We start from the raw sequence: 16990 nt of genomic DNA, 5'->3' as shown, positions 1-16990 counted from the left end.
CTATAGCTGCAATCCTCAGAGTAGCCAGGGGAAACAACATCGACCTGATTCACATGTGACAACAAGCCACCGTGGCTTAATTTCCTCGTGGGGCTTGTCATCGTGGCACTAGCTGCCATTTTAAAAACGCAAGCTGTGGCAGGGGCATTCTGTGACTTCTTGTTATGTGCGAACCTAGCCAGGATGGGTTGCTGGGTTGGTTAACAAACCACCCAGAACACACGGCCTGTTTTAGGCTTCTGGGTGGTTTGTTAACCACCCCAACAACCCACCTTGGCTGGGTTTGCGCAGAACGACAAGCTCCAGTGTGCCCTTCACTGCAGCTTGCACTTTAAAAAAGTTGGCTAGTGTGCAACAATTAACCCTTGATTGATTGTCATTAGGTGCGAACTGGCCCAAAATATGTTGTAATGGAAAATATTTTGTGGTGGCTTAGCCTTGAATGGGCAGTTAAGACCCATTAGCTTTACAAAAGACCTGATCCTGGTGGAGATGAAAACTACTAGAACTGGATTGTTTGATATGGATCAGCACAGCTGCTTACATTTTTGGTCCGGGGGGGGGGGGTGCCTATGAGGACTAGACATCACAATTTACCACTACACCACTGTTCCTAGCTCAATTTTACCATGTTTTGAAGGAAGTGAGACAGCACCTTTCCCTTATGAAATCTTTTTCCAATCCTTTAGTTGCTCTACAACTAAAAAATGAATGGAGGCAAAATGTCAAATATTTCAAAACTTTGTCTGATGTTCAAGCCCAGGCAAATAAAAAAAGCAGTTTCTTTACTGATTCAAACGTCTTATTGCCAACATTTCTATGGGAGCAAGTAAATCATCCTTGACAGCTATCTGGATCAGAAATCAGCTCTTTGACATCAGCTGTAAGCTTGAGAAGAAGAGACACACAGCGATTAACACTCCGCGTCAAAGTGTCTCTTAGTGCTATGCACACAAAGGATTTTCTTATAGAAGCTAAGCACTGAACAGCTGTCTCTTGAATTATCACTGGGTAAAGTTGAGTGGAAAACATTTACAGTGAAAAGAAAATGGCAAAGGGTATTATTACTTTGGCCAGGGGAATTTTTAGACAAAAAGAGCAGCAAAACCACTGTGCAACCAATATGACATTTTATGAACCTTGGCTATGATCCAGAGCTTCATAGGTGATCCACTGTGAATTCACAACACCCGAGCAAATTGAATGCCCTGTCTAATCCAATACTGGCAATATTCCACAAACAGTGCAGATATTCATGTTGAGCTGTGGCAGTCATTCAAGTGCCTAAGGAAGGACTTGCACATGTGGATATAACATTTCTGCCAACTCAAGAAGAGTTGGGGGCATTATAAGAGCCATTAAGATCAGGGGGCATTATAAGAGCCAAACTACACATTATGCTAGTCACATAGCTGAGGCTTGTCTTTCTGTTTTTCTTTTTTCTTTTACTTTAAAGACATTTCTACATGAGGCTTTTATTGGATGCTCATGACTGATCACTCATGGACGTTTGTGGGTCCTTCACGTGATGTAGTCAACCTCCAGGACATCTCCCATGCTTTTACTCCTTTATCTCTCTTTCAAAGAGATCAGAGATAAGCTGTAATAGACCTTCATGGCGCCATATTGACAGTGTGAAATGCTGCCATCATGCTATAATTCAGCCATTAGATGGCGCTGTTTCATTGAACATGTAGATCATTGCCAAGAAAGGAAGTTTTCCATTCCAAATCACATGTTCGCCATCTAAAGTTGCCCACTATAAACCTGGAAAGACTCCAGAAGAAAGCCCCGGTAAGGATGTGGTTTTTTTGTTTAATGTAGAGAAGCCCTTAGTGTAAGCACACATAACCATGATTTGGATCAGGACCACCACACTCCAGGATAGGGGTGTTACCTCCCCCCCAACATTTCCCCCTGAAATCCCTCTCCCCACCCCCACCCCCACCCCAAAGTCTCCACTGATGTGAACTTGATAAGAGATCTTACTTGAAATGGGTTGGGTATGTTTTCAGGTTCATTTTTTTTTTAAAGTACACACACAGAGCATATTGAGATCTCCCTGGTGTCAATGATCACATTCTGAGCGACATTAATGAAGGAGCTTTAGAAATGTTGTTAAAAGGTTAGCTTGAAAACAACACAGAAAGTGAAACGCAGCACAAAGAAACAAGCCTCGAATAGCTGAACCTGAACTAAAAAAGAAAAGAAGAGCAGATTGGTCTCCTTTGTCAGGTATTAACCCCATCATTATGATATGCTGTCTCTGTCCTACAAGGAAATCTGAGCCAGCTCAAGACAAATGTTCAGGAAACAGCTGACTGTGTACTCCGTCTGGACCACTGCCGCTCCTAATGTAATTTCACTTGTGTGCAATGACTCCCAGGGGAGATGGATTTGGGGAATATTTTAAGCATCATTTCCAATTGCATTTCCTTTTGGCTACAACACTTCAATCATGAACTCACATCCTTGCCAGTGTGTTCATGTCTTTTGTCTGTTTATTTTATATTGTGGGCTTAAATGTGTGTATTAGAGGGTTGGTAACACTGGCAAAATCTGCTGCTAAGAGAAGAAGGCCAGCCTTTTCCCAAGTCTGGGAGCTGTCCAGAAGGGGAAACAAAGAGAAAATGAAGGAGGGAAAATGAAATAAGCTGGGGAGGGGGTAAAAAACCGAATAAGCCTTAAAATGCAATAGAACTTGCTGCAGCCATCACCATGGGCTATTCTGTGGCTTGGACAAAAAGCTCTAGGATGACATAAACCCACTCCAGGGCAGCTTCCTTTCCTTCCTGGAACAGCCAAGCTGACCATATAAAGAGCAGAGTGGGTAATATAAGAAAATAGGAGAAGGTGGCAAAGTAAGACAATGGTAGTGGTGGAGATGATGACAACACTGGACTGGATAAGACCCCCTTCCTTATATACACAGTCCTGGTGGATAGGAGCTATCTGTGAGAGATCCCTTGCACATGGGCTCCAAGAACGTAACACCATGCTTGATACTTCTTCAGTTTCTGGGGGTGGGAAGAAGATATTCATCAGACTTTGAGTCATCAAAGGGAGACATTTTTCTGCCTCTCTCAAAATACTAGAACCTGGAGTCATCCTATGAAGCTGATTGGTGGGAAATTCAGGACAGATAAAAGGAAGTACTTCTTCACACAGCACATAGTTAAACTATGGAACTCGCTACCACAGGATGTAGTGATGGCCACCAATTTGGATGGCTTTAAAAGGGGGTTAGACAAATTCCTGGAGGAAAAGGCTATCTGCTACCTCCAGTACCAGAGGCAGTGAGCCCATGTACACCAGTTGCTGGGGAACATGGGTGGGAGGGTGCTGTTGCTCTCATGCCCTGCTTGTGGGTTCCTGGTCGACAGCTGGTTGGCCACTCTGTGAACAGAATGCTGGACTAGATGGAAGAAGAGCCATCCAGCATGGCTCTTCTTATGTTCTTAAACTGTAACATAGAAAGTTGCCTCAGGGGATCCTGAGGCTCGGGGGCCAAATCAAGCCCTCTGAGGTTCCCCAAAAGGCCCCATCCCCTTGGCCCTGCCATCTTTCCCATAACCAGCAACTGTTTGGTGGTTTCCCAGCTTTTGTGCAGTTCTTCCCCCATTCTAAAAGGTTGAAATGCCTCTCCTAAGGCGTAATTAGGAGCCTTATGCTACAATTTGCTGTGTGTGTGTGTGTTGTATTTTTGGCCCCATCCCTTTGCCTTTGGTCCCACCTACCACTGGAATTTGCCCCAGAGAGCTTCTTCTAAATGGAATTCAGACCAAGATTAGAGTATGATTAGGGTTTGGCTGCATTTTTGATGATGACTTGTAAAGGAATTTCTTAGAAAAGCAAAGAAAATGTTTCATATGAATAAACTGAACTCACTTTCTCTGGGGGAATCCGAAACTGAAGGAACTTGACTGATGGATGTTAGGGATTCTGAAGTCTGCAATCCTGTTGAAATTAAAATAACCATTGCCTTAAATGTAGCATGTGAATATCCAGTAATAGCTTAAGAACAGCATAGTAGTAAACTGGCAGACTGATCTGATTCTTGGTCTACCAACAGAATGCCACAAAACGTGGCCTTAATTATTATCACACCTAATTGGTGTTGCCCCCTCCATTTTTCCTGATTGGAATGGAGTAACCACAGTGTAGAGCTTTAACTTTCTGGTTTTTATTTAGGGAAGAAAGCATCATATGGCCATTGGAGTTGACAGAATGCTCTGTCATCACCACATTCTCTTTCAATGTTGGTATTAATGTGTTCCCCCCCACCCCAGGTTTTGAGAAAAGTACAGAAAAACAATTCTATAGAAATAAATAAGCAGATACAGAACTTACTTTCTGCAGAGGAATCCGAAACGGCAGTAACTTGACTAATGGATTCTGAGAATGCCAAAGATGTAGTCAGATACCCTGTTGACAATAACCATTGCTGTAGTGGGCGAACTATCCAGAAACAACTTACGAACATCATCATAATATCTGTCAGTCTGATTTGATTCTTGGTGTGCTGCCAACCAACACAATGTCACGAAACATGACTTCTCATCAGTACTGCAGTGACATCACAGGTTAATATGACAATGCAAATGTTTAAGATGAGAATACGGTGAAAAACATGCAGAAGCACTTTGTTGTTCTAAGCAACATAGATAGAAATATGCAGTGAAGTATCATATCGCCTTTAATTAATATTGTGAAAATATTAAACACATTGAAATAAAAATCAGACAGATAGGATGGCTTTTCTTGTATTTATGGGACACTCAGAGAGCAGGATAATTCACATGGACCAAAGGGAAACTGAGATATTATTTTGGTAAGAGGCAGCAGGTTTTGTTTCACCATTAGAATGGTGCCTAGGCTCCAAGGAATTGTATGGGGGATACAGATACAATAATCTCCCGTTTGTAAACCTGTCATGTTTCCCCACTGCTTCTTCCATTGTTTTTCTTGCCACAAGAAATCTGGAAAGGCAGAATAATGACACAATGTCTTTTGACTGGTAGCACCAGCAGCTGTCTGTCGGGAAGCATCCATAGTTATAGTTTCCTCCCTGGACTAAATATGCATTTATCTGTGCACTAGCCAGTGGGTTGTAATACAAAATATCATTGGTAGATAGCTGTAGAAGTCAGCATGAACTACAGTTGGAAGCCTGGTCAGTCCATCCTGACTGTCTTTATTGCATATTGTCTAATGGGTGATTGATTTGCCTGCCTTCTCCAGAGCCCACTGGGTGGACATGGAACGTCACAATGAGATAGATCCAGGCTAAGTTTGTTGAACCTAACTTAACATTAGTCCCATGCTTTTTAAGTTAAGTCATCACGACTAACTTGTCCCATTGATTTCAGTGTGACCTAAGTTCAGCTCACTTAGTCTGGATCCAACCCAATGTGATGGGGACAAGTCATATTGTAAACAATTTCTTTATCGGCCAGGTGGAAATTGTTCATCATGGGCAAGAGTGTTTTCAGCAGGATCACTGCTGGTGATTGTAAAGTATACTCTAGTAAGGTATGCTCCACCTCCAAGGCTAAGAGGTTCCAGAGAGGTTGTGAATTAAATGACTGGATGAGGTTTGCAAGGAATTAAATACATGCTTCTTTTGTTTTAAGAGATTAGATTAAGATATGAGTCCCAGTCTGGGCTTATCAAGACTATTGAGGCCCTACATGAAGCTGTGTGCCTAGTTTTAGTTTTCTGCACCATACAGATCAGATTCATGTTAAAGCTGCCTCAAACTCAGTGGAGGCTGGGGGTTTCAGTCAGAACCAGCCAGAACTCTAAAGGAGCTCTCCAAGATGCTGAACCTATTTTGGGGCTAGGGTTCAGCACCCTGAATAGTTCCTTTGGGGTACTGGCTGGTTTTGACTAAAACCTAGAATGGATTTGCAGCCCCAGCAAAATCAGAGTCACCAGCCCCCACTGCTCAAACTGGATGCAGATAAGATCTCTTTAAGGTGTAGATCTGGCAGATGCCGGTAGAAAAGGAATACATTGCCTGCTGAATATGCATTGGTGCCCAGTCTATACCAGCATGTTCAAATACTTCCTTAACACAACTGAACTCATACCTCAAAAACATGTGTGTAGTTGTTAATGGAATGATGTGTTGTTGTTGTTTTTCCATATTGCAGACTTCATATTGTCAAAGTGTGTTGAATAAGGAAAGGAAAAGGAAAGGTTCCTCCTGTGCAAGCACCGGGTCATTACTAACCCCTAGAGGGATGCCGCTTACGCTGGCATTTTCATGGCAGACTACAGCGGGGTGGTTCGCCTTCCCCAGTCGTGACTACCTTTCCCCGAGCAAGCTGGGTGCTCATTTTACCGACCTCGGAAGGATGGAGGGCTGAGTCGACCTGAGCCAGCTACCCGAGACCCGGCTTCCACTGGGATCGAACTCAGGTCATGGGGAGAGTTTCAGTTGCAATACTGCCGCCTACCACTCTGCACCACACGAGGCTCTTCCATGTTGAATAAGACCAAGGTCATATGGATGACGCATCCTTTGGATTTCAGATAGCCAACTTACCACCATAAGAAGAAACTATTTCTTCAGATGAGATATTCCGTGTTTCATTTCCAGGGAAAGGATAGACAGACATGCATTTGAAAGCCTGATGGATAGATGACTGAGTTGTACTCTGTACTGTTAACAGTGATCTCATCTCATGAAAACCTCCTGCAACTTTTGTATCTTCATTTGCAATGAATATTCCTTTGCGGAGAAGAAAAAACATATAAAGGACATCTGTCTTTTTGCCATATCCTTTCCTATAAGAATAGCCATGCAAAAAAAACCAAAAAACCTTCCCTGAAAATGAGAGCCATATAAAACTTCCTATGCTCTTAGTTTAATAATAAATATAATATAATCAAATGTATTATTTATAAAGTGCCTTAACTGCTGCAGTAATTGCATTAAAAGGACACAAATGTTTTATTTATCTCTATTACTTAAATAAATAAATAAATAAATAAATAAATATTTTAAAAACCACACAAATGCTTATAATCTAAAAGAGACAACACAATAACAGGAGGGAAAAAAACAAAGACATTCCAGGTGCAATCCTATGCATGTTTAGACAGAAATATGCATACAACTCACAGCAGGCCTCCAGATGTTGTTGGACTACAACTCTTGTCATTCCTGACCATTGGCCATTCTGGATAGGGCTGATGGGAGTTGAAGTCCAATAACATTTGCAGGGCCATTGGTTCCCTACATCTGTTGTGAACGTCCCAGAGAGCTTTGGCTATTGGGTGATATGAAATGTAATAAAATAAATAAATACTCTACAACACAGAGTGTATTTACTGGTTACTCACTCTTTTCCCCTTAACCTGTTCAGGATAAAAATGGCTGAATCTCCCATAAATTCTCAAATTCTCCCACCCACAACTATAGTACTATGTTCTCATCTTATAGCCAGATATTTTGAGTGCCATTTTATAGCCACCTTGAGTGCCATTTCCTGGGAGAAACGTGCGGTATTAATTAAATAAAGGCACAATCCTATGCATGTTTAGACAAAAAAAAGTCCTACAACTCCCAGCATTCCCCAGCATGGCTGGCTGGGGAATGCAGAGAGCTGTAGGGCTTTTTTCTGTCTAAACATGGCTGGTTGGGGAATGCTGGGAGTTGTAGGACTTTTCCCTGTCTAAACATGGCTAGTTGGGGAGTTGTAGGGTTTTTTGTTGGTCTAAAAATGCATAGGATTGCACCCTTAGTAAATTTTATAGGTGTATATTTGAAATGCCGTTTGGACAACATTTGCAATACCTTCATATTTGTCCTTCAGAATCTCTCCATCCATGAACCACAGAAGGTTTGGCTTGGGAAATGCCTTCCTTACCACACAGATAAAATTAGCCTATTAGAAAATAAAAGGAAATCAACTCAATTGCTTTTTGAGGGGTTATTTTTAAAGCTTAGTGGTGGCTTGACTCTAAGGCTGCAATCCTTGAACTCAGTAAGACTTACTTTTGGATTAAAAAAGATTTCGGATTGGGCTGTAACCTTGAGAACAATAGTGCAATGCTAATTATTCAGAATTAGGGTGGCTGGGTGACCTGTTTTACAGAGGACAGCCCAAGTCCAGTTTAAAGATAAAGAATCATAAGAAGGGAAAGCGGGGCCTTGAAGTTGCCCATCAGCAGCTGGACAGCAGACTGAGCAGGCACACAGGTCACCTGGCCACCGTCTTCTCCACTATGGTGCGATGCATTGTGTTTTTATTTATATTTTAATAATTATTTTTAAATATCCATCTATACATCAAAATTAGCATGTGCAATTTTTAATGCAAAGCTATCCTCTTCTTTTGGTGATGCATTTTCTCTTTTTTACGGCGATGTGTAAGCAGCTACCCATTCAGAATGTTTCTTTTATTAATGATAATTATATTCACCCATGTAATTCTAGTTTTATGTTTGATTCATTCAGTCCTTGAGGCTCTTAAGTGGAGAAGAAAGCATGGGTCACTGGGGGCCAATCTAAATATTCCTTTAATTTACACTCATATTGAGAGCTTTGGCTATTGGGTGGTATAGAAATGTAATAAATGAATGAATGAATGAATGAATGAATAAATAAAGGCATGCCTGGCCCCAATTCAGATTGGAATCATGGCACTTCAGGAGAGAATGATTTAAGCTTTTCTACCCCCACCCCCACCCCATTACAGGGACATTAAAAACAGACAGAATTTCCATTGGAGTCAATGGAAACTTCTTTCTTTTCTTTTTTTAACCTGAGTCTGGGTTCAGATAAAGTATTGGGTAATGGACAAGTAAGTATGTAGCTAATCTCATCTGCTTATAATTTCCCACTAAATGCAGTGAAACTTCCATTGTTCTGGAAATAAATAATGCCTAGAAATCATTATCGACTAAGAACACAAAACAGAAAACACAGGCAAAGACAATTCTATGTCACATAAAAGGTGAAGTCCACATCCATTGGCTCTTCTCGTATTGCTGGTGAACAAACAAGAGGGTTTGGAAAACAATCCTGCTTGCAGGAAAGTAGGAAAAACATAGCTCCACAATAAGGTTTAGTTTGGTGCCAGCTTCCTTCAACTCATTCCTCAATATGCAAATATTCCTTGAAGCCTTTGGCACAACCTCCTAGTTCCTGTGCCCCACTGTAAGGAGGCCTGTAAGGGCTGGCTGGGGAATGTTGGGAGTTGGAGAACTTATGCCTGGCTAAACATGCATATGATTGCACCCTAAATAAGCCAAATATGTATACCTGACGGTCAAACTACATGTTAAAGATGAAACTAGCAGCTACATCTCCCCCCCCCACTCATTTTTTTTTTTTTTTTTACAGTGCGGGTTCTGGTTTTTATTGGACCCCTGACGTGGGGAAAGGTGGTTTAATCCCCCCCCATCTGTGATTTCCCAGCCCCTGATTATTTCTCTCTCACATACGCAGTTATGAAGCATAGGGTGACCTTTTTTTTCCAACCCCAGAAGCTGCATGTGGTGGGTGGGGTGGGAATTATCGATAAAATTACAGCTGGGTAAAAAAGGATTAAACTTTCCGTTTCTATGCAGATGGGTGGGTGTCCCAATAAAGCCAGGACCTGTCCAACTGTACAAAGGAGGAAGAAAAAAAAAGATGTAGCTGCTGCCTACAGCTTTAAGGCAACCCTGAAATAATCTCATATTTACTGTATTTACCCCAGTTTCCAGCCCCTTTTCTGTTGTTTCCTCTATGTCACATTTTACATTGTAAGCCCCTCAGGATAACCTGTCCTCTTGTACTTGTAAAGACCAGAAATACCAATGGTGCTTATATAAATGAATTCATGCATGCATGCATACATACATAGTGTGTATGTGTATATGTGTATGTGTGTGTGTATATATATGTATATGAATGCTTCAAGGTAAATCAATAAAATGTTTAAAAAAACACTCAGGTTTTGATCCTATGCCCCATAATCATCCTGAATGCTTTCTACATGAGTGATGAAACACCAAAAACATTAGCACTGAAATAGTTCGTAGAATGAAGGAAATAATGATCTTAGCAGTGGCTTTGTCTGACATGTAGTTTGTTTAATAGTATGGAGGATGTGGTTTGGTCCCCTGCTGACGGTATTTAAGATGAGAATACAGCCAGTAGCTCACAAGAGCCCTATTCTTGGTGCATATAGAGCAAAATGCTAAACTGCCTAGACAGATATGAGCTATTAAGAAAGTTGTCACCTTAATAGACATATTTATGCCTGTGCACTATTTAATTAACTGAGGGTTTAAACTTAATGTGCTATCTGAGGTACAAAATAGAGATATGGACTTAGAATTTCCAGCAATTTTGGGTAGTTCAGATATCTGAACCATCATTTTTACAGCCCCCTGGTGACCATATAAATAATGTTTTTATGTTTCTCTGTGGGTAGAAAAACTGAGGGGAAGAAGAGAAGGAGAGAGAAAAAAAAGATAGACAAGAGATATGAATAACAATATATGTGATACAAATGACTCCTCCCTAGATGACCAAAGTAGGCATTTACAATATGGATCCCTATTTTTGAGCACAGCTAACTTAAGACAATGTTTCCATCATATTCTTTTATCAGAATTTGGCCAAATAAAGTCAAGAATTTGTGCGAAGAATTTATTTTAGTCTGGGGAAGTATTGAATTTAGAGGCCTAATTAAAAAGGGCAACTACTGAGTATAGCCCATTTCTATCAGGAACAGAACAAGAATTCATAAGATGATCTTTCAGGAATTATTCTGAGTTTTTGTTGCATATCAAAGCTTCCTTCACTAGAAACAATTGTTATTCAGTCGTTAAGTCATGTCCGACTCTTCGTGACCCCATGGACCATAGCACGCCAGGCCTTCCTGTCCTCCGCTCTCTCCCGGAGCGTGCTCAAGTTCATATCCATTGCATCGGTGATGCTATCTAGCCATCTCATCCTCTGCCGCCCCCTTCTCCTTTTGCCTTCAATCTTTCCCAGCATCAGGGTCTTTTCCAGGGAGTTTTCTCTTCGCATTAGGTGGCCAAAATATTTGAGCTTCAGCTTCAGTATCTGTCCTTCCAATGAGCAGTCAGGGTTGATTTCCTTTAGAATTGACTGATTTGACCTCCTTGCAGTCCAGAGGACTCGTAAGAGTCTTCTCCAGCACCACAGTTCGAAAGCATCAATTCTTCGGCGCTCAGCCTTCCTTATAGTCCAGCTCTCATAGCCATACATTACTACTGGGAAAAACATAGCTTTGATAATACAGACCTTTGTAGGCAAAGTCATGTCTCTGCTTCTTACTATGCTGTCTAGGTTTGCCATAGCTTTCCTCCCAAGGAGCAAGCGTCTTTTAATTTCATGGCTACAGTCACCGGCTGTGGTGATCTTGGCGCCCAAGAAAATAAAATCTGTCACAGCTTCCATTTCTTCCCCTTCTATATGCCAGGAAGTGATGGGGCCAGATGCCATGATCTTTGTTTTTTTAATGTTGAGTTTCAAACCAGCTTTTGCACTCTCCACTTTCACCCTCAACTCAGCTCTTTAGATCCTCTTCGCTTTCTGCCATTAGGATGGTATCGTCTGTGTATCTGAGGTTGTTGATAATTCTCCCAGCAATCTTAATTCCGACCTGTGATTCATCCAACCCGGTGTTTCTCATGATGTACTCTGCATATAAGTTAAATAAGCAGGGCAACAATATGCAGCCTTGTCGTACTCCTTTCCCAATTTTGAACCAATCGGGTGTTCCATGTCTGGTTCTTACTGTTGTTTCTTGACCCTCGTACAGGTTTCTCAGGAGACAGGTAAGGTGGTCTGGTACAAATAATCAGAATACCAGTTGAAGGCCACATATTTACCAGAAGAAAATTCTGGCTGGGCGATTCGAAGCTTTCAAAAAACAAAACAAAAAATATGCCCAATTCAGTTGCATGTGGTGTTGCTGTTTGTCCCTGACCAAAGAGTATTTTTCCCCATTTGATCAGATGACTGTAGAGAGAGAACTGTGCACAAACTCACACATTCATACATGTAAGTTCACTCACCTCTCCTTGGAAACTTGTAAGGGGGGCAACTGAAATTTCTGGTTTCACTTGAGCACCAAAAGAAAACACATGTAATTAATTGGATAGCACTACTAGTTCTCATACTACAAGTTCTTGGACAACAGTCATTGGTCTGTTTTACAAAACATTTGCAAAGATAAGCCTATGGTCATAATGACAGTGCACAGATGAAGTTCACTTCTCAAGAGCAGTCCTAGTGATATCGGGATTCTTTCAATAGTTTAGTATCCCCTACTTACTAGGTACTCTCCTGGAAAATACCAAACATATTTTGTGGTACTCAGTCATACTTCCCAGTCCCTACTGGGTACTGTTACCTTATAGGGCTAGGTGAACCTTCCCCAAACTGGTGCCCTCTAGGTGTTTTGGACTAAAACTGTCAGAATTTCTGAACATTGGCCATGCTAGCTAGGGTTGATGTGTGTTGAAGACCAAATTATCTGGAGGGTACCAGGTTGGGAAAAGCTAGGCTAGGTTTTGCCTAGTTTCACTAGTGCCAGAATGTGAGGGCCAGTTCACAGAGTGTCTGGGAGGGTTATTTTCTATCTGTAGTGACTTTGTGTAAGACCATATTGGACATGCAGTTGATGAAGCTCACCTCAGAGCACCTCATCTCAGGTCCAGATGCCAATTTGGTACAGAGAATTCCAACCCATGCATGGAGGATACTGAAACTATTAAAACAATCTGGATAGCATAAACCAATGTCCCTGTTTTTGAAGAGAATGAGAAGAATCCCTGGTACATATGGAGATCATCAGATTCTTCACAGGATTTTGGATTCTGTCAAATGTGGCCAGGATTGTGACGCTGCGAAACTGAGCCAAGAAAGAGTAGCATTTTCTGAAGCTTTCAAAGGCAGACAATCCTTTCACTCACACCATTGGTCGGACTTTGTTCTACTGACTCCCTCCCCTCCAGTAGAAAATCTATTTAGGGCACAAGCTGGCTGGGGAATGCTGGGAGTTGTAAGCCTTTTCTCTGTCTAAACATGCATAGGTTTGCGCCCTTATACAGTTAAGACTCAGCAGATTGCAGTGCAGTCACTCACTCAGTATACCAAGAACAATGGTAAAGGGAATCTTCTGTGGATATGTAAACTCAAAAGCCATTTCTGTGTTAGTTATACAAAGAAGGACATCTCTGCTTCGCATCATGTCACCTATTTTGTTTAATTTTTGACAGTGCATGACAAGTATTTTCCCCCGCTGACAAATCCATTCCTAAAAAAGCTCCACTGCATTTTATGAACTGGGTTCACAAATAAGTCCTTAGCTCCTGAAGTAGTATGCTGGGTAATAGATATTCTCTTCTTGACGTCCATTCATTTTAACAGCATTAAAATGGCATCTTTAAAGATCCAATAAAGATATTGTTCCAGTGGTCAGACATCCGACAATTGAGGCATGCTGCCCCCCCCCCACCCCCAGTGAATTACATTCAGAAAGGTTTACTTCCAAGTATATAGCAGTATTTATTACCAGCTATCAAAGGAGCCCACCTTCTGTGTTTTTGAATGAGTCACTATTTTGGATACGCTTTCTTGGAAGGAGACTAATCCTGAGCAGTAACTCATGCAGAGATGAAATGGGCAACTTCATCTAAGGTAAGGTCATTATCTACTGGCTTTGAGCAAAGGGCCTAAATATTTTTCCAGAATAAAACAGGAAAAAGTAGTGCTTTCACAAGTACCTTGAGCTCAATAGGTTGGATCCAGACTTACTCAAGTCCCATTGATTTTAATGGGTCTGCTGTAAGTATAATTACAGGCTCCTTTACACTGAGTTTTTATCCTATGATTGAGATTGCTCCTTCATGGAAGTTTGCGGGCTCTTTGCGGGCCATGAACCCCCAGGGCATCTCCTGCACTAAATGCCCTCTGTTCTGTTTTCAAATAGATCGCAGATAATGAGCTATCAAATTACCCCAGTTGTGTTCCACTTGAGTTCCCTCCGTGAAAAGAGGAATAGTGGCAAGAAGAGGAGCGAGATTAATGAAAGATAATGGGGGACTCAGATAAGGGAAGAAGGAGAGGGAAGGGGGTGGGGGGAAAAGGAAGCATGTGAAAAGGGAGTCTGTTGTGATCCTGCATTTAAAACAGAAGCAGAAAGCCCCATTTTAAATGCAGGATTCTAGGCTGATGTAGAGATGCCCTAACTCTGGATGTAACCCAGTGGCTGCAACTTTAGTCAACCTGATTCTTTGACACCTCAAATGCACATATTATATTGCCATAATTTTTCAGTAAAGGCAACTGACTTACTCCAGCCAGGCACATTAAATGCAATGGGGTTTATTTCTGAGTAGACATGTACAGGAGTCAGTGCAAAGCCTTTCAACTCAAATATGGTATATATTACTCAGTATGTATGTATTACTGAGACCTGGGTGGGGGAAATGGGAGGGGCACTCTCTCCCAGCTGTGCCCTCCTGGGTACTCAGTGCAGCACCAACACCACTCGAGGGTTGGGGAGGGGGGGTTGCTGTGGTCTATAGGAATTCAATCTCCCTCTCTAGGCTTCCTGCTGATTCGAGTGCAGATCCTGAGTGTTTGTACTTTGTGTTGGGTACCCGGGACAGATTAAGGATTCTGTTGGTGTACCGCTCACTCCACTGCCCATCAGACTCCCTGCCTGAGCTGATGGAGGTGGTCTCAGACTTGGTGTTGAGGACCCCTAGGATGATGGTCCTGGGGGATCTCAACTTCTATGCCAAGGCCGCTGTATCCGGGGTGGCTCAGGACTTCATGGCTGCCATGACAACCATGGGGCTGTCCCAACATGTCATTGGCCCAACGCATATAAAAGGACACACACTTCATCTCGTTTTCTCGACTGGGCAGGACGATGGTGATCTGAAAGTGGAGAAATTAACATCTGTCCCTTTGTCATGGTCAGGTCACTTCCTGCTGAGGTTTAGACCCCTGGCAGCCTTCCCCCTCTGCAAGGGTGGGGGACCTATTAAAATGGTCCGCCCCTGGAGGCTAATGGATTCCAATGGATTCCAAAGGGCTCTGGGGGATTTTCCTGCTGGTATGGCTGGTGCTCCTGTCGAAGCCCAGGTCGCTCTGTGGAATGCAGAGATGACTTGGGCGGTTGACATGATTGCGCCCAAGCGCCCTCTCCCTCTGAGCAGAGGCTGGCCAGCTCCTTGGTATACACCGGAGCTGAGGACAATGAAGCAAGAGGGGAGATGGCTAGAACACAGGTGGAGGAAAAATCATGCTGAGTCTGACCGAACACAGGTAAGAGCCCACTATCAAGCCTACTCTGTGGCGGTGAGGGTGGCAAAGAGACAGTTCTTTTCCACCAGCAATGCATCTTCTCAGTGTCGTCCAGTGGAGATTTTCCAAGTGGTTTGCAGCCTGTTACATCCTGGGCCAGGGAAAGAGATGGTGGAACCCTCGGTGGCACGCTGTGATAAGTTTGCAAGGCACTTTGAAGATAAAGTCGCTCAGATTCGTCATGAATTGGACACCATGATTAATGCAGTTCCATTGGTAGAGGCGTTCAGAGCACCGTCTGGTCCAGTTTTATTGGATGAGTTTCAGTTACTGAGGCCTGAGGATGAGGACAAGGTGCTTGGCCAAGTCCAATCGACCACTTGTGTTCTTGACCCTTGCCCTTCATGGCTTATTAAATCAAACAAGGAGGGGATGTCTGGCTGGGTCCAGGAGGTTGTAAATTCCTCCTTGAGAGAGGGAGTGGTGCCTGCCACTTTAAAAGAGGCGGTAATTAGACCACTCCTGAAAAAGCCTAACCTGGACCCAGAGGATGTTAACAATTATAGGCCAGTGGCCAACATCCCCTTCCTGGGCAAGGTGCTTGAGCGGGTGGTTGCAGGACAGCTCCAGACACCCTTTAAGGAAACGGATTATCTAGATCCATTTCAGTTGGGCTTCAGGCCTGATTTTGGAACGGAAACTGCCGTGGTCACCCTATGACCAAGATGACCTCTGCCGGGAGAGGGACAGGGGGAGTGCGACCTTGTTGATTCTCCTGGCCCTCTCAGCGGCTTTTGATACCATCGACCATGGTATCCTTCTGGATAGGTTGTCTGGGTTGGGAGTTAGAGGCACTGCATTGCAGTGGTTCTGCTCCTACTTGGATGGCTGATTCCAGAAGGTGGTGCTGGGGGATTATTGCTCTGTCCCATGACAATTGTGCCATGGGGTTCCACAGGGCTCTATTTTATCCCCTATGCTGTTTAACATCTACATGAAACCGCTGGGGGAGGTTATCTGGAGGTGTGGGCTGAGGTGCCATCAATATGCGGATGACACCCAGCTCTATCTCTCTTTCTCATCAAAACCAGGTGAGGCAGTGGCTGTTCTGAATCAGTGCCTGGGCACAGTAATGGACTAGATGAGGACCAATAAACTGAAACTCAATCCAGACAAGACGGAGGTACTGTTAGTGGGTGGTTCGTCTGCCCGGCTAGGTGATATTCAACCTGTTCTGGAGGGGGTTGCACTCCCCCTAAAGGATCACGTTCATAGTTTGGGGGTGCTCTTGGATCCTGAACTGTCACTTGAGGCACAGGTGAACTCAGTGGCATGGAGCACTTTTTATCAACTTAGGCTGGTATACCAACTATGCCCTTATCTGGAAAGAGATAGCCTAGCTACAGTTATCCATGCTCTGATAACTTCTCGTCTGGATTACTGCAGTGCGTTATACGTGGGACTGCCTTTGAAAACGGTCTGGAAACTTCAGCTGGTCCAAAATAGGGCAGCAAGATTGTTAACAGGGACTGGCCTGCGAGCTCATATTACGCCAGAACTTTTCCAGCTGCGCTGGCTGCCAATCCATTTCCGGGCCTAGGGATGGACGAAAGTCCCTTACCTGGTCCCACAGCTTGCTTCGCGGTGGGGGGGAGGCGCCCCATCCCTCCCCGCCGAAATTCTGGCCGTGGGGGAGGC

The 16990-nt window shown here is 43.1% G+C and overlaps 1 protein-coding gene across 1 annotated transcript in view; it reads right to left on the bottom strand.

Moving 5' to 3' along the window:
- The window catches only part of CD96 (CD96 molecule), a 48826-nt gene that overhangs the window by 15737 nt on the left and 16099 nt on the right, over positions 1-16990 (bottom strand). Inside the window, exons 5-9 of the mRNA XM_084843358.1 lie at positions 12049-12095; positions 7805-7895; positions 6551-6736; positions 4351-4425; positions 3889-3957 (exon numbers count right to left, since the gene is read on the bottom strand). Coding sequence (XP_084699484.1) covers positions 3889-3957; positions 4351-4425; positions 6551-6736; positions 7805-7895; positions 12049-12095 — 468 coding nt within the window. The remainder of the gene's footprint in view (positions 1-3888; positions 3958-4350; positions 4426-6550; positions 6737-7804; positions 7896-12048; positions 12096-16990) is intronic.

Source organism: Heloderma suspectum, chromosome 3 (genome assembly GCF_057233095.1).
Source record: "Heloderma suspectum isolate Gila_16-S chromosome 3, 16-S_ref, whole genome shotgun sequence".
Taxonomy (NCBI): domain Eukaryota; kingdom Metazoa; phylum Chordata; class Lepidosauria; order Squamata; family Helodermatidae; genus Heloderma; species Heloderma suspectum.
The sequence above is the reverse complement of the archived record's forward strand: the minus strand, read 5'-3'. Positions and strand labels throughout refer to the sequence as shown.